Here is a 23,062-nt window from a genome sequence, read left to right as displayed (position 1 = left end):
TCTCCGTATCACTGACAGCAAGAATATGTTTTACCCTCCTTCATTCTCCTGTTATTTTCTACAAGGAGTATCTGTGGTGGTTAACTTTACAGGTTAGTTTCTAGGTTATATGACAGCCAGGTGAGATTGTGATTACAAGAGAAATTAGCATCACCCAGAGATGGATATAATGTTCATTTTCTGCCAGGAAGCAGAAAATGAGCATTATACAAATTTTTACAAAAGAGCATTTTCTTTAGTACAAAGGATAGTTGCATCATGTTAGGTGGAAGCTGGAGCCTGCCATTATTGTAGGAAGCTTATGTATGAATTGAAGGGTGTACATGGATATTCAGTCATGGAAGGAGTGGACATGGTAGTTATTTATCTGGTGGGCCTCAGCTGCACACCCATTCTACCCTTTTACAGTCCACTCTACCCTTCTGGGGGTAGGTGTTTGCAAACTCCATGTCCCCAGCTTTCTTACCAGGTAACCTCCTAATGAGCTTTGCCAGTCGGAGTCATCGGTATGAGATCAAGGGTGGGGCAGATAAGAAGTTCCTGGGTTTAACTCCATCAGCAGCAGCAGTTATTCATGGTCCCCAAGTGGCATCTGGGCAGTGGTGGCACCTCTTTGGCAGCCCCCACAGTGGTAGGGGCATTGAGCCAATTTTCTAATGATGCATAAAAAGTCTTCTCCAAACTTCAAGACTTTTGACAATAATCATTTTCTTATTCCCCCTCAGAGTTCTGGGAGCTGACTGGGCGCAGCTAGGCAGTAATGGTTTGGAGTCTCATGCTGGGCTGCAGTCAGGTGGTGACTGGAGCTGGAGTTACCACAAAGGCTCGCTCACCCATCTGGCAGTTGATGCTCTCTGCCAGCTGGAACACTTATTACACTTGTCCTCTCCATGTGGCCTGGACTTCCTCACATGGCATCTAGGTTCCACGAAGGAGTGTTCTAAGAGAGACAGGCTGTGTCATCTTTTAGGACCTCATCTTAGAGGTCATAGAGTACCTTGTCTGATGTATTCTATCTGTTAGAATCAAGTCACTAAGGCCTTTCCATAGTCAAGGAAAGAGAATTAGACTCCACCTACTGATGTGAGTGGAGCCAAAGAATCTGTGAATGTATTTTGAAATCAATACAGGCAGCAACTCCAGCAACACAGCAAGTAGATCCACTTGGAGATGGCAGCCCGCGGATGTCAGCTGCTTCCTGACCCCTGGGAGTCATCCTTTCTTCCTTCTCCAGCATACCCCTTCTTTTGTTTGCTGCCCTTTCAACATCTTTGTAATAAGTTTCCTTTATTAAATCCCCTCTATTTGACATACATAGGATGGTTTCTCTTTTCCTGACTGGATTCTGACTTATGCACATAAGTCAGAATTATTATATTATAAGTCAGGATTATTTCTAGCTATCTAAACTCACGATCTGAATTGCATAGCAAAGTGATTTGTAGAAACATTAACTATTATCATGTGCCAAGGATTAAACTAGGTGCTTTAATATATTCTTATTTAACACCAGTCTTGCCAGATGGGTATGAGCATACCTATCTTATGACATAAAAACTGAGGCTCAGAATGGTTAAGTAACTTGCCCAAGAACATAGCTGAAAAGAGGTCTGACTCTGAAGTACATTTATTTTGGGGGTCTTCTGGAATTTGAGAAGGGCTACTTCCTGCCAAAGAACTCCATCTTCCTCCGAGGAAGTCTCATTCTCACCCTGTGTAACTGTTTGACAAATCCCAACTTAGATATCTATACTTCAAAATTAATCGAGAAAAAATACATCTAGAGGAAGTGAAACACAAAGGCTCAAGTATTCAAGTGGGAAAAGGCACTACACAGGAGCTTGTAGGCCTAGGTTCTCAGCTATTGTTACTCCCAATATTATGACACTAGGCAGTCACTTCTCCTGGGGCCTCAGGTCGTCCCAGCTGGAAAATGACATTAATGGTCTGTGCTCTAGTGAGTATCTATTTTGGAAAATAGTTGAGGACATGAAGAACTCTATCAGGCACTGGAGGTAGAAGATTAAAGTAAAATAAAAATAAAGGCAGTTAGCAGATCTTGAGAAGGCTTGCTGAGTTGAATGTATATGTCCCCGCCAAATTGGTATCTTGAAATTGTAACCCTCTAATGTGATGGAATTCAGGTATGGGGCCTTTGGCAGGTAATCACTTCATGAGGGTGGAACTCTTGTGAATGGGATTAGTGCCTTTATTAGAAGAGACATTAGAGCTTGCTTGGGCCCTGCCCTCCCCACCAAGTGAGGATATGAGAAAACAGCCCTCTGCAAACCAGAAGAGGGCTTTCACCAGAGCCCAACCAGGCTAGCACCCTAGTCACAGACTTCCAGGCTCCAGGACAGTCAGAAATAAGTTTCTGTTGTTTGTAAGCCCAGTAGGTGACCACCTGTTACAGTGGTATGAACTGACTGCAGGGAATGAGACATTCTTATTTTATCCTGTAAGTAGTGGGGAATTACTTCAGCTTCTGGAGGAAGAGCCTGACACAGAAACAGAAGGGCTCATAGAAGAAAGGAACAACAAAAACAACAGTACAAAATAATGATAACAGTGATAACCATTTACTGAATGCTGCTAGGCAGCGTTCTAGTACATGGGCTCCTTAGCTCACAGGATCTTCACAAAAGCTGAAGAGACCTGTAATGTTATCCCCATTTCACAGAGAAATGGTTCAGAGGCTAAATAACTTGCCTTAAGTCACACAGCTGGTCAGCAGTGGAGCAGAGATTCAACATGGTTTGGTCACAACTTCAGCCTGTGCTCCCTTCACCATACCATGAGGCTTCTAATTTGGGTGCGAATCAGCTGAACCCAAAGGTAGAAAAAATACATACAAAAAAATTGTTCAAATTTACAAGAGAACTTAAGGGTCTGCACTAGAGCACTGTGCAATGGAAACAGTGAGAGGTGGAGAGACAATATGAACAAAAGAAAGATAAAATCTGAGGTCAGACCGAAGACACTGAGGTGATGACCAAGATGGACAAGACAGTTGCCTTCCAACAGCTTTCCCCTCAGTTTGCATCCAGGCGTCCACTCCCTCCCTCCACCCCTGGGCTTGAGGGGAGGCTGACTCAGGTGGGGCAAGTGCCTCAGGCCTAAACTCATCAACCTGGTTTCTTCTTTCAGCCAGTTACTGGCTTGCAGATGGGCAGGTAACCCAATTAGGGACTGTGAAACCAGACGGAGGCTTGCTGGGGGCTGCTGTAAAGTTTTCCTGGTTTTCTAAGAGGGTTTCTGAAAGGAACCCTCTGTTTCCCTAAATGCGGATGGGAAAGCTTATAGCCCTTGAAGTTCTTGCCAGCAATCTCAGAACTAAGAGGGGAGCCAGCCTTGGCATGATGCTAACACGGCAAAGGGCAGAGAGAGGAGAGATGGAGAAACTGAGTCCTGGAGGATTCTATTACCCTGCTGAGTCAAACCAACTCTGAAGCCCACCACACCTCTAACTTTTCAGTTCTTTGAGCTAAAGAGTCTTTTGTTGTTTAAGTACTCTGCAGTGGGTTTCCCATTGCCCAAACATTCTTCACTCTTACAATAGGGAAGGCTTTGCAAGGGGTCTGCTATAGGCTGCTCCTCCAAATGTCCCTGCCACATACCTTTTATGGAAAACTAAGAAAAACAGAAGCCTAAATATGGGAAAATATTGATGTGACACCTGTGAGTTCTCACTGGAGAAAAACCAAGTGAACCCGGATGGAGAGCAGGCAGAGAGCCAAACTCCCCCAACCTGTAGCTCCCGGTGCTTGTGTCCGTAAGCACACACACCATGTCTCAGGTCTTTGATGTTCATGTACCAAAGAACGCAGACCACAGCTGAAGCTCTTAGAAAAGCAGGACCCAGGTGGTTCTGAATGTAAAGAGGCTTCTTCTCTTCTCATGCTAAGTCCTCAAAGGTATTTGGCTTCCCCTGCATAAACATCTAAAACATACATTTAAAAAATCAAGTACAGTAAGTCCTCACTTAACATGGTCTAAATGTTCTTGGAAACTGCAACTCTTGAAGCAAAACAATGTGTAACACACCAATTTTATCCAAAGCTAATTGATAAACAAGAGTTAAGTTCCTATGGCATATTTCTGGTCATAAAAACATCACCAAACTTCAAATAAAGACTGAGAACTCTTCTAATATGAAGCACTGAAATAAGTTTGGACTATACATACATTTAAGAAAGATGAATAAGAACAAGTAAAAGAATTACTTTTCAACTCACTCATTCCAGGTCAGGGTGGTGAGTGGCAGGAGCCTAACCTGGCAGCTCTGGGGACAAGGCTAGAATCTGCCTGGCGGGACAGGAAGCCCTTCCAATGCAGGGGGTGTGTACGTGCACACACACACACACACACACACACACACACACACACACATACTCTCAGACTGGGAAAATTTAGACTCGCTGATGAACCTCATGTGCTCATCTTTGGAATATGGGAGGAAACCGGAGTACCCAGAGAAAACCCAAACAGACACGAGGAGAATATGCAAACTCCACACAGATAGTGGCTCTGTCCAGGAATCGATTTTTTCCCCTCATCAACATCATAACGAAATGACATTGAAAGACACAATATTATTTGAGGACCTGCTGTATTACACAAACCAAGGTATTTTCAAATTCAAGCAATGGGTCAAAGTAACAAACACTGTTTTGTCAAAAGGGAACACTTTATTCATCTATACATGTATAAAAGCAAGCAAAATTAGGACATTTTCCTCAGCCATCCTTTCCACATTTTATGCAGTTTCAGTGAACTATAATGCAATGATTTCTTCATGCCTAAAAGAGAAAAGAAGAGACAGTGAGAAAACTGAGGCTTACTGAGTGGATACACAGCTAGAGGTTCCATGATATTCAGACCAGAGACTTGTCTTCGGAGTGGACAATGATGGGCTGACTGAGATGTCTAGGAGACCCTGGGAGCCAAAGGTTATTAAAGGTCACCATGATGATGAGGGGAAAAGATTCTGATTTAGGCATTTATTAAAACAGTAATACGGATGTCAAAGGTACCTGAGTTTCTGGGGTAAGTGAATCTTTACTCATATACTTGAGATACAAGTATATTGGCAGCCTTGGAATTTAGTAGTTCTTTTTTAAAAAAGATTTTATTTATTTATTTTTAGAGAGTAGGTAAGGGAGGGAGAAAAAGAGGAAGAGAAAAATCAATGTGTGGTTGCCTCTTGCGCATCTCTGACTAGGGACCTGGCCTGCAACCCAGGCAAGTGCCCTGACTGGGAATTGAACCAGAGATCTTTTCGTTTTTGGGCTAACACTGAATCCACTGAGCCATACCAGCCAGGGCATGAATTTAGTAGTTCTTAAAAAGGAGGAGAAAGGAAGAACAAAGGCAAGATCTGTATGTAAGTGGGCATCCTTGGCACTTTCTCACTCCCACTGCCTGCATTCCAACCAACCCCAGTTCACTGCTTCTGTGTCACTGACCTGCCCAGAGTGAGTGTCGATTCCATCACTTTCTGCTGGGTGGACATCCAATCCCCTTTCAGATTTCTTCTCTAAAAGTGTCTTCCTTTACTCCCCAGGCCAATGCAGACACTGCTCCTTCTAGGTTCACACCACGTGTGCTGACGCACAGCACAGCACTCACCCCACTGTTTATTAACCTGTCCCTCTGCCTAGCCTGGGAGTTCCTTGAGGTTAAAGACCTTGTTCTATTCATCCCTGTTTTCCCATCACCCAGTATAGTACCCAGCACATAGGAGGTATTTGGTAAATGCTTTCAAAATGACAGAACAGATGCACCTCATTCAGATATCTGACCTTCCAGCACCCTCTGTCTACTTAATCACAAGTACCAGATGAAACTGGAAAAGCTGTCTGGGGGACTTACAGGAATGAAGAAAAATGGGAGGGATAGAATAAATGGGATGTTATTTGTCTGTCAGATCTAATAGGATCCTATTTGCAGACAGTATTATGGGCTCAACTTTTTTGTGTGTTGACAATGAGATCATTCAGTCTGTGTTTCAGGGTGGGACCCAAAGATCCAAAGAGGCTTTTTCACCATGAGGACAAACTGTGGCCTGTGCTGTGGGTATGAAATGCACACCCCTGAAGTGCACTTGGTAAGCACCGCGGATGAGGAGTCCCTGGGCAGGGTCTGTTCCAGGACTCTTAGCACTGGGGTTTGACAGATCTCTTGAAAATACCTGGCCATGTTTATCTGTAAGCTGCCTAGTCCACTTAGAACCTTTTAAGAGGCTACTGCAGGCAGCAGCAGGTTAAAAGGCAAGGTACCAGTAAAATCATTAGCAAATACTTGCAGAAACTCTGGCCTGGCTTGTTTACTGACTGGCTGACTACCTGCGAACTGACACAGCCTAGTCAAACTCAGGGCTTCTTTCCTTGCCTCCACCCCTTTTAATTTTCTCCCTGGAGCAACCACTCTGGTAAACCTCACCCACTTGAGCATTGAGACTGGAAAGTTATTACGTAAGGTGCTTTTTAAAATTCCAGCCAGAACCAATCAAGACACTAAGCAGAATACAGGTAGTTATATATGGTGAGGTTCAACACAGCAACCCCGGGGCACTGAGTCACAGCTAGAGGAAGATGCATCGACCATGATAAGTCCCAGTTAAGCTTCAAAAAATTACTCACAAACTCCTTGAAGCATAACATTTAAGTTAAATACATAAAGTACATCAGAGACACCATGTAGCTTTTTTTTTCCTGCTAGTCCATAGAAACCTCCCTTAATTGAAAACAGTCTCTCCCTTCGATGGCTCTGCCAGACAGAGTCTCAGAAAGACTGCAGTGGGGACCTGTGTTACAAAGGGCACTGGGATAGCAGCCAAGAGACTCAAATTCTGGTCCCACCTGGGCCACAAACTTACAGTGTAGGTCTCCCTCTCTGGCCTTGATTTCCTCATCTGCACAATGACTGGCTTGGACTAGGATGGGGTTCTCTAACAAGAGGCCTGTGGACAGGCCTTGCTAGTCTACGAATTCGTGCTAGTCTACGAATTCCCTGCAACTGCATGTAGCAGCCTGCTGTGCAGGTGCACACGTGTGCTTCTGTGCACAGGGTCCAGCGTTTTAGCCAGATTTTCACAGCGAGCTAGGATTTGCAAAAGGGTAAGAACCAACAGACCAAAGGGTCCCATTTGCCTCAATATTCTAATTGCAACAAAGGTGAAGGACTTAAACTTCATAAACCTGGAATAGGCCAAATTTTGTAAATAGGACACAAAAAGCTGCTAACCATAAAGGATAAACTGGATAAATTGGGCTAAGTAAGAGCTTCTTTTCACCAAGAGACATCATTAAGAGACTGGAACAACAGACTCTAGAGAGGGAGATTTTTGCATTATGTATATTCCACAAAGGACCTATGTCCAGATTACACAGACGAGTCAGTAAGAAAAGGCAGACAACTCAAAAGAAAAAGAGCAAAAGACAAGAATAGGCACTTCACAAAAGAGATCCAAACAAGCATACGAACAAATGCCCAACTTTATTAGTCATCAGAAAATGTAAATTAAAACTCCAGTATAATACTACTATTCACCTACCAGAGTGCCTAAAATGACACAGACATATAATATTATTAAATTTTGGCCAAGGGAGTGCCGCAATAGGAACTCTGCTACTGGGAGTATAATTTGGACAAATGTTTTGTAGAGAGCAAACAGTTAAACATTCACACACTTTATGATCCAGTAATTCTAACCGCTAAGTTTATACCTAACAGAAACACATAAACACACTTACCAAAAGATAGGTACAAAACCAGCGGCACTACCTGTAGTAACCCCAAACTGGAAATGATTCAAGAAGGCATCAACAGTAGAGCAGATGGATTGTGTGTATTCACACAGTGGACTGGATGTAATGAGAATAAATTAACTACTGCTACTCTGCATACCATGATGAATCGCACTGATGTTATGAGATGTGGGAGACACAAGAGAGTGCATATTTATGTAAAGTTCAACAATGGGCAAAACAAAAGCATGGCACTAGAAGTCAAGAGAGTAGTTAGTTACTCTTGGAGGGGTAGTGGCTGTGACTAGGGATTTCTGGGGCACTGGTTGGTATTGTTCTATTTTTTCTTCTGGGAACTAGGTTCATAATTGTGAAAATTCACCAATTTATGATGTGCACTTTTCTATATACATGGAGATTTTCCATAATTCCATAAGACCTAGAATCTTTCATGTATTCAGTCACTGAAATACACCAAATGAGTATTTATTGAGCGCCTATATAAGACACCGAGCGAGTTGCTGGGGATGGGGTATGAACAACAGTTACGGTCTCTGCCCTCAGAGAGTTTACAATACATAGAATTCTACTTGGTCTACATTAACCTTACTTTTGGTTTCTACTTCCTTTCTTTAAAAAAGGATGGTGATTTAGGAAGTCTGCATCTAGTATCTTGAGGGAAGACAGCCACCTAAGACAGAAATTTCACTCTAAGGCCCATCATCATTGTCTTTGTTCCTTCCCCAGTGGATAAAGATGCGACATTTAAAAACAATATATCTTCTTTAGACAGGTGCTTATTTGCCTATAGCTAGTTATTATGAATTCTGATTAGTATCTAAAGTCAGGATTTTGTTTTGAAAGGATACAGAAATCAACTTCAATATATATCTTTTGTTGATTTCTGGCTTGTTTTATGTGACCTACAGCAAAGTTACTACAACTGTAATACTATGAGTTGCCTATGTGACCTCCAACTGATGGATCCAATGACAGACAAAATTCTCTAGCAAACCACGTGAGGCAGAGATATGAGTCAGTTATGGGGGTCTCTATCTTCCCATCATTCTATATTTCAGGTCTTTTGGAGGGAAAATCAGTAAGCCCTCACCATTTTTCTAATTAATTTCCAAACAGAGTTAGATATATCTATAAAAATATCTCTTCTGAGGCAAAAGTACAACTTATTTTAAAAACTTTCAAGTTCAAATGATCTTGAAGGGTTTTACCAGAAAAAAATCTTAAATGTTATTATGTGTTATGTAGGTACCAAAAAATAGAAGAAATGTTTTAGTTATAGGAAATCAGAAGCAAAGAACCATGAATGATCCATTCCATTGGGTTCCGGGAAAGGGCTGGTAAGACTCAACTGAGGCATGCCAGAATCTTTTTAGGAACAAGACTAAACCTGTTTTGTTAATTCAGCTGAATCTTCTGAAGCTGGAGAAGTAAATAGGTATCTGTCCCCAGAGTTAATTCTGACTGACCATAAAGTCAGGTGGGGAAAAATTAAAGCAAGATTTCAAAAATTAAACTCATTATACCCTCCCTATCTTCCTCACCTCCTGAAATGGCACTACCATCTGCTTCCTAAGCCAAAAACCTGGGAGGTATTTGTGACTTCCCGCTCTCCCTCACTTCCCCCATCCCTCCAATCACTAAGACTGGGCAATCTGCCTTCTAAATGTTGCTAGCATCTCGTCTCTCTGCCTCTAGTGCAGTGACCTGAGTTCAGGCTGCCATGATTCCTCACCTGGCTGACTGCAACCATATCTAACCAGTTTCCCAAGCAATGGCTTTATCTCCCTTCACTCTATTCTCAGTTCTCTAGGGATAGTGGTTTTTCTATAATCCTTCAGGGGCTTCCCTCTGCCCTCAAAAGAAACTCTGAATTCCCTTTCATGGCTTTTAAGGACTTCCCTTGTCTGGCTCCTGCTTACTTCTCAGTTTAATCGCTAAATGCTAGCCCCCCCACCCCACCCCTGCCCAACCCTGCCATTTCTCTTCTAATTCCCACACCAGAATACTCAAACAGTTCTACTTCTCTTCAAGCAGATTAAAAACATAAAAGACTGCTGGTTCTCAGAATATGACAGGCTGCTTTAGCTGGTCTTCTGTTATCGGTTTGAGATGTGATACCATCTGCTGCTACTATGAGAGGAGGAACAGACCAGTATTAGGAGGCTGAACAGTCTTTCACTACTCCTGGTATTCCTGGTGTATTCCTTTCACCAGGAATACACTGCTGAGCTGGCTGGCTCCAGCTGCTGATCTGCTACCCTGACGAGAACTATGCTATTCTACCAAACAGCACTAAGAGAAGTCAGCATTATATTTTAAATGATCAAAACTCAGGCTAAAGGGAAAAAATATGTTTGGTTTTGGAAGCATTTCTGTACTCACTTCTCTGGGTGTATCTGATTGTCAGGGAATTTCACAGGAACTCACGGAGTGTGAGAAGACTGCACGAGAACACAGTGCCGTGTCATCCAACACAGTGTAGAAGAAAAGGCAATCCTCTGAGCTGCTTATGGATTCCTGGCTTCCATCTTTTCTAGGTGAGATTTAGATCTAGACTCACCCAAGTTTATAAAACACCTACTAGGTACTGGGTAACATACTGGACACTCTCAGAACACCTTGTGAATTGAGTATGAGTAGCCCCATAGTTTCAAGGCAGAGGGCTAATTAACATACCAAGGTTAAAGGGCCAAGAAGTGAACAACCACAACTTCAAGCCAATGGCTTCTGACCCCAATCTTAGCTCCTCAGTCAGCTACCTGTCTGAATTGAATATAAAAGATACTTGCTTTTTAACCTTCCTTTTTACCCCTATATGAGTAGGAGGTTGAAAAGAAGCAGAGTGATAAAGGCTACAAAAGAATAATATCTCAACCCAGGAATACACTGGGTTTTCTCACCCTGCAGGTGATTCATCAGCTGTCTGAAAAACTGAACAGAGGTAGAACTTTGGGGAATGAGTGGAGACAGCCTTAGCAAAAGCAAGGCAGAACAACAGCAGCTACAACTGCAATGAGAGGACTTCTAAAGAACAAAGTGCAGGGGGATGGAGGTCCTGAAGCTTGCTGTGAAGTCAGAGGGAAAAGAAACAGATAAATTGACCACTCAGTTCATTTCACTGCTAGTGTACTCCAGCTGGAGACCAGGTTAAGGGACGAATGCATCTGAATATGACAGTGCTGAGAGCCATGTTCTAAAGAGATGCCAGGAAACTTTTAGGTAATGATTAAAAAAAACCCCTAGGACAGTACTAGATACTTTTATATATTTAAGAAATAACTCTTAATTACCCCCATAAAATTAAATCTGAGAAAAATTAGGTAACTTGCCCAAGTCAAAGTAGTTAAGTTGGAATTTGAACCCTTGTCTCTGGGGCTCACAAATTGCTGCCCGTGGCCTGTGCTGCCTTCATCAGGCCACAGCCATCATGAATCAGATAAGACAGAGCATAAGGTAAGTAAACCTACAGAATCTGAAGGGATGTTCAACTACTTTCCACAATTTCTGCAACCTCAGTGCAGGTTACAGACATTCTCTGGACTTCCTCAACCCAATGAGGTACCTTTAGAAGGAAAAGGGAAACAGGCATCGAGCACTCAGGGGAACCTGAAATGGGCACTCACTCCATGGCCACAAAGAAATCCGGGTTGTGTTCTGTGAGGTGTTACCCACTGCCCTCTGCTGGTCACTGGAAAGGAGTGGAGAGAGGACCAAAGGTTCATTTCAGCTTAAGCGTCAAGAGATGATGATGACTGGTTTTTAAAAACCTTTTATTAGAGAAAAATTTAAAGTCATAAAAAAACAGTATGTTGCCACGCATCTTCATCCAGCTTCAAGAATTTATCAAGTCATGACCAATCCTGTGCCATCTACTCTTTACCCACTTCCCTCCAGCAAGTTTTATTTTGAAGCAAACATCAGATATCCTGTCATTTCATCTGTAAATATTTTAGCATGTATTTCTACAAAAAAAGGATTTTTTTAAAACTCCATCCTACTACCATTCTCACAACAACAAAAAAATCACCAATAAATGTAGTAATTCCTTATGTAAGCACATGAAGCCAAAAAAAAAAAAGGAAAGAAAGAAAAAGAAAATAAACAAAACTGCCCAAGGCATTCAGCCTCACCCAAGGAGGTATATTACAGAAAGGGAGCTGCAATCATGCAAAACACAGAGTAACAGCCCAAACCACCCACACAAACAAAAGCACCTCATCTTCAACCTTGCCAGGATAAACCAGCAGAAACAGTTTAAGTACTATCTTAATTGAAAATGCGAAGCTCTTTACCCTTGGGTGGTAGAAATATCTTCAGAATTGGCACCTGTGCTATTAAATTTTTCTTGACTCTTTGGCTGAATCTTTCCAAAGATTTAGGAGGGACCACAGAGTGTCACTGGGACCAAACACACAGCAGTGTGTCCAGGCAGCTGGGGTGGGTGAGCCGCTAAGAGGCGTGGCCATGCCAGCCCCCTGGCAATTTCAACTCAGGGATCAGAATCAGGCCAAAAGATCACTCCCATCTTTGAATTACTACCACTGAGTCATTTATGCCCTAGTGTGCCTGCAAATTTCTACTTACATGTCTGTCTCCTTTTCTAGACTATGAACTTCTTGAAGGCAGGATGGTGTCTTGAGTTCACTTTGTATACTGCGTGGCTAGCACATGAGAGATGTTCAGTAGATGGTTACATAAGAAATATGGAAATAGAAAAGTCCACCATTTGACAATACCAAGCACTGGAAAGAATGGAGAGAAAAAAGAACTCTCATTTACTACTAGTGGCACTGATATAACTACTTGGGAGGGCAATTTGGCAATACTCAAAGATATGTTCAAACGTTTTAGCCCATAAATCAAGAATGGAATGTTTAAAAATTTTTATTATTCAGAGAACAACAACAACAAAAAAGAATGAAAGAAAATTAAAGAGCTCCTAGAAATTAAAAATATAATAGAAATTTAAAAACTCAATAGAAGGGTTGGAAGCTAAAGTTTAGAAAATCTCCCAGAAAGCAAGACAAAAAGACAGATCAAACATAGGAGAGAAAAGAAAACCAAAGGACTAGTCTAAGAGGTCCAATATTTGAATAAAAGGAGTTCCAGAAAGAAAAGAGAAAAAACAGATAGGAGGAAAGTAAAAAGAATAAATAAAGTTTTTCGGATATTCTGAGTGTCTAAAATGAAAGAGCAATGGGCAACATAACGGATAAAAAGAGACTGTCATCAAAGCACATCAGAGCCCTGTAGGAAAATGAGGACCTAACAGGCTTCAGGAAAGAACATACACAAAGGATTAACAATCAGAATGTCTCTGGATTTCCATAGCAATCCCTAGAAATGAGAAGATAGTTGGAGCAATGATATCAAAATTCTAATGGAAAGTTATTTCCAATTTATCTCTAGCCTAAGTCTCAATTGTGTGGGAGGGTAGACTAAAGATTTCTTTAGACATACATGGTCTCCAAATTTGCCTCTCATGTACCCTTTCTCAGAAAATTACTACGTGGTGTGCTTCACCAAAACAAGAGTAATGTACCATGAAGATAAAAGAATGAGATACTGGAAAGAGGGTATCCCTCACTTGAGACAGGTAAAGACAATCTCTGTGGGCAAAGAAAACTCTACAGAGAAGGCCCTTGATGATGTGGCTCAGTGGATTGAGTGCAGGACTGTGAAGCAAAGGCTCACAGGTTTGATTCCCAGTCAGGGCATATGCATGGGTTGCAGGCCAGGTCCCCAGTGGGGGGCATACAATAGGAAAAGTAGAAACCACACATTGATGTTTCTCTCCCTTTCTCCCTCCCTTCCCTTCTCTCTAAAAATAAATAAATAAAATCTTAAAAAGAAAAAGAGAAAGTTCTACAGAGAAGGAAAAGTGTATTACGCGGCTTACCAATGGCTCTCACTAACATAGTCGTACAGTGTGAACGCTGAAGACTGACTTTACTAGAGCTACAATCTAACTGTACTGGGAGAACAGAGGGATGAGTGTGTGTGCTGAGGTAGGGTAGAAGAGTTGAATTCTAATCTACCATAGTGAGAAGTCAACAAATAATGCCTAAAAGTGAAACGCCAAGAAGCAGAAATATAAACTTATTATTTAGTGAGCTGGCAGTGAAAAAAATAGCCCAGTGAGAGAGTTGAAAGCGGCTGTGTCCGGAGCAGGGAAGTGGGGAGGAGGGCGAGCACTGTGCTTCTGCAGTGATGTGCATGTGTAACTTTCATAAATAAAAAACATGAGGGGAAGCCTGCCACAAGGAGTTATTTGGAAAACTTAGAGGGGCAGTTAAGCCTTCCTATAGTACCTCATATGGTTTTACTTTTTCAGATGACCCGATTACAGTGGTGTCTGTCTGTCTGTACATTACTGCAATATCCTGGCTTATGACCATTGAAAGTCAGCATTTCAGAAGTCCTTGCAGGGTATAGACAGAACTCTACCTTTTAACCAGGGGCTCTGAGGCCACTCAGTCCAGCAGCATCATTAAGTATGGATTTTTTAAAGTTCTTACCAGCAGTGAAAATGCCTTTGGTGCTCTGTCTCAGACTAGAAGGTCTCACGATTGCTGAAAGCCCTATGAGAAAAAAACCAACAAGGATGCCAAAAACCCCAGATGTTAGTCATCTTACACTTTAAAACCTGGAACTAAATATTCTTTCAGTTATCCAATAAAACTGGCAAATCTATCTCCATCCTAGTGTCAGAATGACAGTGGGAGGATATCAGGACTGAGGGTGGGGAGGCCGGAGCGGCCAGCTGTGTCACTGAGCAGCTATATGAGCACAGGCAAATGACTGACCCTTCTGGGCCTGGGCCTCCTCACCGTAAAACAGGTCATTTTATGGCTTTAAATATACTTAAGGCTGCTGGTTTTCAATTCCAAGATGTAAAAGGATTAAAAAAAAAAAAGAAAGAAAAAACCAGATGTTTCTGCCCAGTAATAAAGCTTTCATTCTGAAAATGAAAACACACAGACAAGAGTCCTCAGTGAGGATCAACAGTATGGTCCCTCATGCCCTGTGGAAGGCAGCAGAGACCATACCGTGACCAGAATGATGTGAAAATGAAAACAACAACGAACAAAGAATATGCCTCCATATTTATGTTCAGAATAGGTATCTGGTGACCTACACCCATGCTCCGACAGCCTGGGGCAGGTCCCTGAGAATGTGCGTGGAGCCTGCCTATTGCAGTTGATGTTCAATGTTGTCACTGTGACTATCCAGCACAGTGGCTTGCACCCTGGAGGGTTAAGCTCATTAAGTACTTAGTGAAATAAGAAAATGTACACATCTGAGGAAGGGAGTCATTTTCAATTTCAAAAGTATTTCTGTACCAACTGACCTCATAAATTACCTTTAACACCTCAAAGGAGAGTGGGTCTTTGAAGATAAGGTTCAGGTTTTTTTGGTGAATATTAGGGAGGTCCCGGGAATAATGTGGAGAACATAGGCCATGTCAGAGGGAACCTGCTGAACACACTGTGAGACACACTGAATGGGAGCTGGCTGCTGAAAGCTGTGTTTTCAAGGTTATCTGATGCAAGCTGTGTTCTTGGTATTAGAAAAGCATTAAAAATGCCACCAGTCTCCTTCCTTCTCAGACCACCATGAAGAACACTTGCCTTTGAAATAACTGCTAGAAGTTACGCTCTTGGGACCAAAGGAAACATTGTTTTCCCCCTTTGATGGTGATTTAGGGCCCAGGGATTTGAAAATAGAAATACTTTTATACCAACCTACTTCAATGAATGAAAGTTTAAAACTGGAAACCCCCAGATTGTTAGTGCTTTCTTCTTCCTAGAAGCAATCTATTTCTTGATCTTACCAGGTAAGGAAGAATAAAGGATACATCACAACACAAAGTTTGCTTTCAACCAAGGCCAGCACTTCCTCAACATCAAATTCAAAAACATACCTAGTCGCACCACCTCTCCACAGTCAGGATCGTGAGCAAGTTGTAATAAAGTTTCCTCCACATCTCTGTTTTTTCCAGGAGGGTCCATAATATGATTTATTTGTTGCTGTAAGGTTTTGGGCAATGTCATTAGCTGAGTGAATTGTCCTTCTGGGCTTTTATCTATCTAAGGAAAAGAAAAGAAGATGATGTTTATGGGAAGTACTTTGGATTCTATAAATATTGAAAGACCCATGGCTTCTTTTCAAAGTCACACAAACATGTATGAACCAATATGCTAGACTAGACAGCAAGCTAATGAGACAGTCTCCTTTCTGAAACTAAATGTGTATGTGTTCAGAATTCTAAGTTCCTACAAAAAAGTCAATTCTTTACTTAAAATATTCCATTTTTACATGAAAAAAGAGATGCCTCTTTCAAGGACTGATTTCTGATTCTCAGTTTTAAAATTTCTATTTGTCTTAAATCCAACAGTTAAAGGAAGTAAGGCTGCAGCTAAGAGTAATTGTGGCCCTAGCAAATCCAGGCTCTCAAAGTACTTCTTCCATTGTAAACACAACGACACTGAGCGACACAGCCGGGACCACAGAGTCAGTAAGAGGCAGGGGTGCCTAAATGTACGTCTCTTGTTTTACATGCTATGATGTAGTTCGTAAACTGTAGGAATAAACTGATGATAAAACTAATCATACTCCTTTTAATCCCCTGGCACATAGTAGGTACTCAAAAAAAAACATTAGTTGAATAAAGGAATGAGTAACTGCATCAATAAACGTTAGTTGTCATTACTTCTTAAATGGGAGTAAGTTGTATCAGTGGTTTCTGTTCCTGGCATATTCTAAAATACATCAAACTGAAAGATGAAGACAGAAATGAAACATAAAACTATGCATAAAACTTGATTTAGAAATCTTTAAATCAAAATTTAGTCACAGGGTTGAGGCCACACCTAGCTTCTCTAAATTCCCAGTCTAATATATACTTTACTTCACGGAACTAAATTTCTACAAAATCCTGTAAACACTGACTGCCTGCCAAGTTGAGAACCAGTAACACTGCCCTCAACAGCTCATCTCATTATTTTCCAAGACAGAATCTTTCTTGTGTTCCTTTAAACAAATGTTTAGGTTTTAACTTTAAGAGAACAGTAAGAAAACAATCAGACAAATGATTGTACTAAATTTTACATTCAGATTTTCCAGACATGACAAACTTTCTCAATTAGAATTCACTCATTCTACCACTTTTTTCATTCAAAAAATATTTATTGAATACAAACCAATGTCTTGATTTTCTAGGGGTTTTTTAAAAATGTATTTTTAGAGAGAGGGGAAGGGAGGGAGAAAGAGAGGGAGAGGAACATCAATGTGTGGTTGCCTCTCAAGCACCCCCTACTGGGGACCTGGCCGGCAACCCAGGCATGTGCCCTGACTGGGAATAGAACCTGTGACCCTTTAGTTCGCAGGTCAGTACTCAATCCACTAAGCCACACCAGCCAGGGCTGATTTTCTAGTTTTATCTATAAAATCTATACAAAGAAGAAAATGCTATTATTTAGTGGCTCCAATAAAGGTGAAGTTTTTTTTAATCTAAATACTTCACATTTATCATTAAGATGGTTCTAAATTCTCCAAATTCACCCTCTACTTAGCTGTGGCTAGAAAATGACAAAGTGGATGTTTCTGTAAAATATGCTATAAGTGATATTTATGGAGTCATATTTTGGAGCTGAATATTATTAGTGAAAAGAACCATGTATTTCTGTAAAGCTTTACCTATAAAATTTCTAGGAATTTTAGAGAAGCCAAACTTGAGTACTATGAAGAATCAGAAAATAGTACTTGCCACTGCTTTCTCTTGCAGAAAAGAATGAACTGGAATTCTTGCTTGGAAACATGTTTAAAGACAAAATATTAGGTGACATGTTCAAATAAATTGTTAAATTCTAATTATCCTTACTATTTAATTCTTCATGTTTTGATGACATGAAAGTGAAAGTATTGAGTTAAATGATGAGTCAAATTGAACTTTTAAAGCAGATATGGGAAAAGCCCACACATTGTATTTACACGAAGTATCTAGAACAGGCAAATCAGCAGAGGCAGAAAGTAGATCAATGGTTGCCTAGGGGGAGGGGAACCTAGGGATTGCTAATGGGTATGAGATTTGTTTTGTGAGTGATGAGTTCTAAAGTCAGATTGTAGTGAGGGCTGCACAACTCTGAATATACTAAAAACCACTGAATGTTATGGTATGTGTATCTCAATAGAGCCGGTATTTTTAAAAAGCAGGTAGTGGATGCTGTGTTGCATCACCCAGATCCTGGCTGGCTTCAGGGCCAAAGTACTTGTTTCAGTGGCAGCTGGCACTTTCTGGGTCCCTCCCAGAACTGTCCTCAGCTAAAGTGAGCTGCCTATGTCCAATGACTGGAAATGTGGAAGTACAAAGGCCTGGTATCTCTGCCTGGTGTTGGTACAACTAAGAAGCCCCACCTAGCTCCACAGGGCCTCCACAGGATCAGATGAGGTCTTTGTTTCAAATCTGCCCAATCCTGATCTCACACAGCTGGTGTCAGCAATGGTCTTAGAATGCACACTCTAAGGTGGCATTCTGGAGCTGCGATAGTGTGGAAAGCGAAGTGGGAGCCTCTGAAACTGCCATTCTCATCCCCTAGCCAGAAGAGTAATTAAAAAATAAATAAAATAAAAACATCCTGAAAGACATGACAGAGATTAGTGTCACCTGTAGACCTAAAAGCAGGGGTGTGATGTTTAATTTAATGTGTCAACTTGGCTAGGCTATGGTGTCCAGCAGCTTCGTTACATACTAGTCTAGATGTTACCATAAAGGTATTTTTTAGATGCAATTAACATTTAAGTCAGTAGACTTTGAGAAAGGCAGATTACCCTCTATAATGTGGGTAGGCATTATCTAATCAATTGAAGGCTTTAAGAAAAAAGACAAATGTCTCCTAAGGAAGAAGGAATTCTGTCTCTACATTGCCCACAAACTCAAGACTACCACATACTCTTCCCTGGGTCTCCTGCTTGCCAACTGGCCCTGCAAATTTCAAGCCTGTCAGCTCCCCACAATCATGTGAAACAATCCCTTAAAATCTTTCTCCTCTCTCTCCTCTCTTTCAGACACACACACACACACACACCTCTCTCTCTCTCTCTCTCTCTCTCTCTCTAGATATAGATATAAAGATACATTCCCATGGCTATTCTGTAACTATCTGTACTTCTTAATCCCCTCACCTCTTCACCCATTCCCCCATGACCCCCTCCTGTCTGACAACCATAAAAACACGCCCTGTATCCACGATTCTCTGTTCCTCTTGTTTGCTTAGTTTGTTTTTTAGATTCAATTGTTGATAGTTGTGAACTTACTGCCATTTTTTGTTCATAGTTTTGATCTTCTTTTTCTTAAATAAGTCCCTTTAAGATTTCATAAAATACTGGTTTGGTGAGGATGGACTCAAGTTTTTTCTTGTCTGGGAAGCTCTTTATCTTCCCTTCCATTCTAAATGATAGCTCTGCTGGGAAGAGCAACCTTGGCTGTAGGTTCCTGCTTTTCATGACTTTGAATATTTCTTGCCAGTTCCTTCTAGCCTGCAAAGTTTCTTTTGAGAAATCAGCTGACAGTCTTATGGGAACTCCTTTGTAGATAACTAACTACTTTTCTCTTGCTGCTTTTAAGATTCTCTCTTTAACTTTTGACATTTAATTATGTTATGCCTTGGAGTGGGCCTCTTTGCACTCATCATGTCTGGGATTCTTTATACTCCCTGGATTCACATGTCTATTTCCTTCACCAAATTAGGGAAGATTTCTTCATTATTTTTTCAAATAGATTTCCAATTTCTTGCTCTTTCTCTTCTTCTTCTGGCACCTCTACAAAGTGAATGTTGGGTCACTTGAAGTTCTCCCAGAGGCTCTTTACACTATCCTGATTGGGGGGGTACTTTTTTCTTCTTGTTCTGATTGGTTGTTTTTTGCTTCCTTATATTCCAAATCATTGAGTTGATTCTCGGCTTCATCCATTCTACTGTTGGTTCACTGTAAATTGTTCTTTATTTCAATTAGTGTACCCTTCATTTCTGATTGAATATTTTTTCTGCTGTTGAGGTCCTCACTAAGTTCCTGGAGCATCCTAATAACTAGTGTTTTGAACTCTGCATTTGATGGATTGCTGATCTCCATTTTGTTTAGTTCTTATTCTGCAGTTTTGATCTGTTCTTTCATTTGGGTCATGTTTCTCTGCTCCTCATTTTGGCAGCCTCCCTGTGTTTGTTTCCATGTATTATGTCAGGAGTGTCCAATATGTGGCCCATAGGCTTAATGCAGCCCAGGGCTCCTATGAATTCGGCCCAACACAAAATTGTAAATTTACTTACAACATTATGAGGGTTTTTTTTGTGATTACATGCTGCAATGCATTTAATATATGGCCCAGGACAACTCTTCAGCATCCAGTGTGACCCAAAGAGGCCAAATGGTTGGACATCCCTGTGTTAGGTAGAGCTGTTTTGACTCCCTGTCTTGGGAGTGTGGTGTAATGTAGCAGGTGTCCTGTAGGGACTAGTGGAATAGCCTCCCCCATCACCCAAGATGGGTACTTGAGGTATGCCCTCTGTGTGGGCTGAGTATACCTTCCTCCTGTAGTTGAGCCTTAGTTGCTGTTGGCAGGTGAATGGGAGAGATTTACCCAGGGCAGTTAGCTGCAAGGACTAGCTGTGCAGGGGCAGGGTGGTGTTTGTCTGATGTGGTCTGTAGGTATCTACTGGGTGCTCAGGCTCTGGGGTTCCCAGGTGGTGATGGTCAAGATCAGCCACAACCTCTGTTTTGCCCAGAGCCACCATGCCTGGGCTATAAGACAACCCAATCTGAGATGTCTGCTACTTGTGCTGGGCTTGGAGGTTCCCACGCAAAGTCAAACTGTAAACCTAGACTGGCTGCTGCTAGTGAGGAGCCTGCAGCCACTTAGCAAGACATATGTGAACTGCAGGCTCACTAAGGCCAGCTGCTGCTTGTTTGAAAGAAGTTAGGAAATTGTGAAGCATCAGCCAAGACTAGCCATTCATGTGGAAAAGCCTCTGTTACCAGCTTGGGTAAGATTGTAAGTTGGGTCAGGTGGGGCCTCAGCAGATCTCCTGGGGCAAGGATGGGGCAAACAGTGTCAGCCAGGTTGATGGAGTCTCAGACATTGCCCCTGCCTACCAGCACTGTGGCCTGTGGGTGAGGGTTCAGAAAAGGAAAATGGCCTCTGTCTGCCTTTCTCTCTGAGAGAGAGCTATCCCCCAGCTCCCACCTTGATGCCTGACATTTCAGTTCCTCTGTGTATACCATTGGTGCCTTTCAAGCTGCTACCCCAGGCTGGGGCTCAGAGGGAGTGAGTCTGAGTAAGTTCATGTGGAGGTTCTTTAAGAGGAACTGCTTGGGACTCCAGAAGTTTCTTCTAGTGACTTGACTTGATCCTCACTGGTTTTTGTAGCCAGAAGTTGTGGAGACTTATCTTCCTGGCACTGGAACCCTGAGCTGGAGGGCCTGGTGTAGGTCTAGGACTCCTTGTTCCAGAGATACCTCTCCCGAATTTTTATCCACCATATGTGGATGTGGGACCAGCCCACTCTGCATTTCCATCTCTCCTGCCAGTCTGGATGGATGTGGTTTCTTTAATTACGTAATTGTTGGACTCTTATTCAACTCAGTTTCTGATAATTCTGAGTGATGGTTGTTCTATAGTTTAGTTGTAATTTTGATGTGGTTGTATGTGGAGGTGAGCCATGTTTACCTATGCCTCCATCTTGACCGGTAGTTTTAAAGGAAATCCAAAAGTGTGTTGTTCTTTAAAAAAAAGCTAGGAAAGACATCCAAACATATGAGGAAAGCCAATTCACTAACAGATGTGAGTGAATCAGCAGAAAAAGGAACAAAGAGAAATTAGAGACAATGTAGAGAGTAAGAAAAATCTTCTAAATTATAATAAAGATCATTAAAGAAAAAAGGAAAGATAATAGTCATAAAACAGAAAAGAATATAATATAAAAAGAAAATTCAGAGGAAATTAAAATATCAAAGAAGTATCAGATGATCAATTTGAGAAAATCTTCTGGAAAGCAGAAAAAAAAGAACCAAAGGATACAAGAGGAGAGAAAAAAAGGATCAAACTAGGAGGTCCAACAACCCACTTACAGGAGTAAACTGAAAGGATAAACTGAAAAAAGTGAATTGAAGAAATGATTACAGAAATAATAAAATTTCCTAGAATTGAAGGTCATGAATTCCAGACTTAAAAGGTTCATGAAGTACCAGAATAATAAGTGAAAAATACACGTACAAAGACAAAGGCAAATCATCATGAAATGTACGGATACAAGGAAAAGAAACAACAATGTCAGAGAGATACGATGGTCACATCCAAAGGATAGGGAATCTGAATATCATTACACTTTTTAATGCAACACTAGAAACCAGAATTGAAGATATGATTTTAAAATTCTGAGGAAAAATTATTTCCAACCTAACTTTAGTATAAACTGTCAACCACTGCAAGGGTAGAATTTTCAAATGTACATGGTCTTAAAAAATTTACTTTTCTCACAACTTATGTTACAAAAGTATACTTAATTAAATTTAAAGTGGAACCATGAAAGAAGAAGATAAAAGATCCAGAAAGTAAAAAACTAGCAAAGTAGAGAGGCAAAAACATTCTCAGGGTGATAATGAGAAGTTCCAGGAGAAGAGTTAGTTGCACAGCAAGGCCTCAGAAAGGGAGGGAGATTACAGGGCTCTAAGAAAATGTCCCCAAGAAAAACAAGAAACAGAGAAAATGCCTGATGAGTTTGTCTATAATGGGAGTTTTACAGAATTGCAGAAGAGTAGGATTTTGAACTACTGACAGGTATGAAGGTAACCCACCAAGTGAAAAAAAAATAAGACAATTATTAATTCTAAGAAAAAAGTTGTACAGGAAAGGAAATTTCATAGTAGTATATGTCAGCGATAAAGAAAAAGTAAGTTGTCATAATAAAGTAAATATTGAATATTAACCTAACCAAAAATCATGAAATAACTACTGTATTTTGCCATATACAATGTGCTCCCATGTTAAATGTGCACCCTCATTTTTGGCCCAAACCATCAGGAAAACAGCTTTCATTTTAATTTTTTAATTTAAATTTTATTTATTTTTATTTAGAAACAAAACCAATTATCGTATTCCAGGGTATTATTTTACATACAGATATCGTTATTGCTTTCTAGAGTTACACTTTTAATGTGTAAGCATAAATAAAAGAATTAAAAACATTTATATATATACAGAATTAGTATTATCCATGCATAATGCATATCCTTATTTTTCC

At 41.0% G+C, this 23,062-nt stretch overlaps 1 protein-coding gene across 1 annotated transcript in view; it reads right to left on the bottom strand.

Annotated features, from left to right (window-relative positions):
* Positions 1-4,668: 4,668 nt before the first annotated feature.
* The window catches only part of TAMM41 (TAM41 mitochondrial translocator assembly and maintenance homolog), a 52,258-nt gene continuing 33,864 nt past the window's right edge, over positions 4,669-23,062 (bottom strand). Inside the window, exons 6-8 of the mRNA XM_045832348.1 lie at positions 15,694-15,859; positions 14,288-14,350; positions 4,669-4,799 (exon numbers count right to left, since the gene is read on the bottom strand). Of these exons, the coding sequence (XP_045688304.1) occupies positions 4,723-4,799; positions 14,288-14,350; positions 15,694-15,859 (306 nt within the window). The 3' untranslated portion in view covers positions 4,669-4,722. The remainder of the gene's footprint in view (positions 4,800-14,287; positions 14,351-15,693; positions 15,860-23,062) is intronic.

Source organism: Phyllostomus hastatus, unplaced genomic scaffold, assembly GCF_019186645.2.
Source record: "Phyllostomus hastatus isolate PE091 unplaced genomic scaffold, TTU_PhHast_1.1 phas_contig_16, whole genome shotgun sequence".
NCBI lineage: Eukaryota > Metazoa > Chordata > Mammalia > Chiroptera > Phyllostomidae > Phyllostomus > Phyllostomus hastatus.
This window is presented reverse-complemented; position numbering and strand designations above follow the sequence as displayed.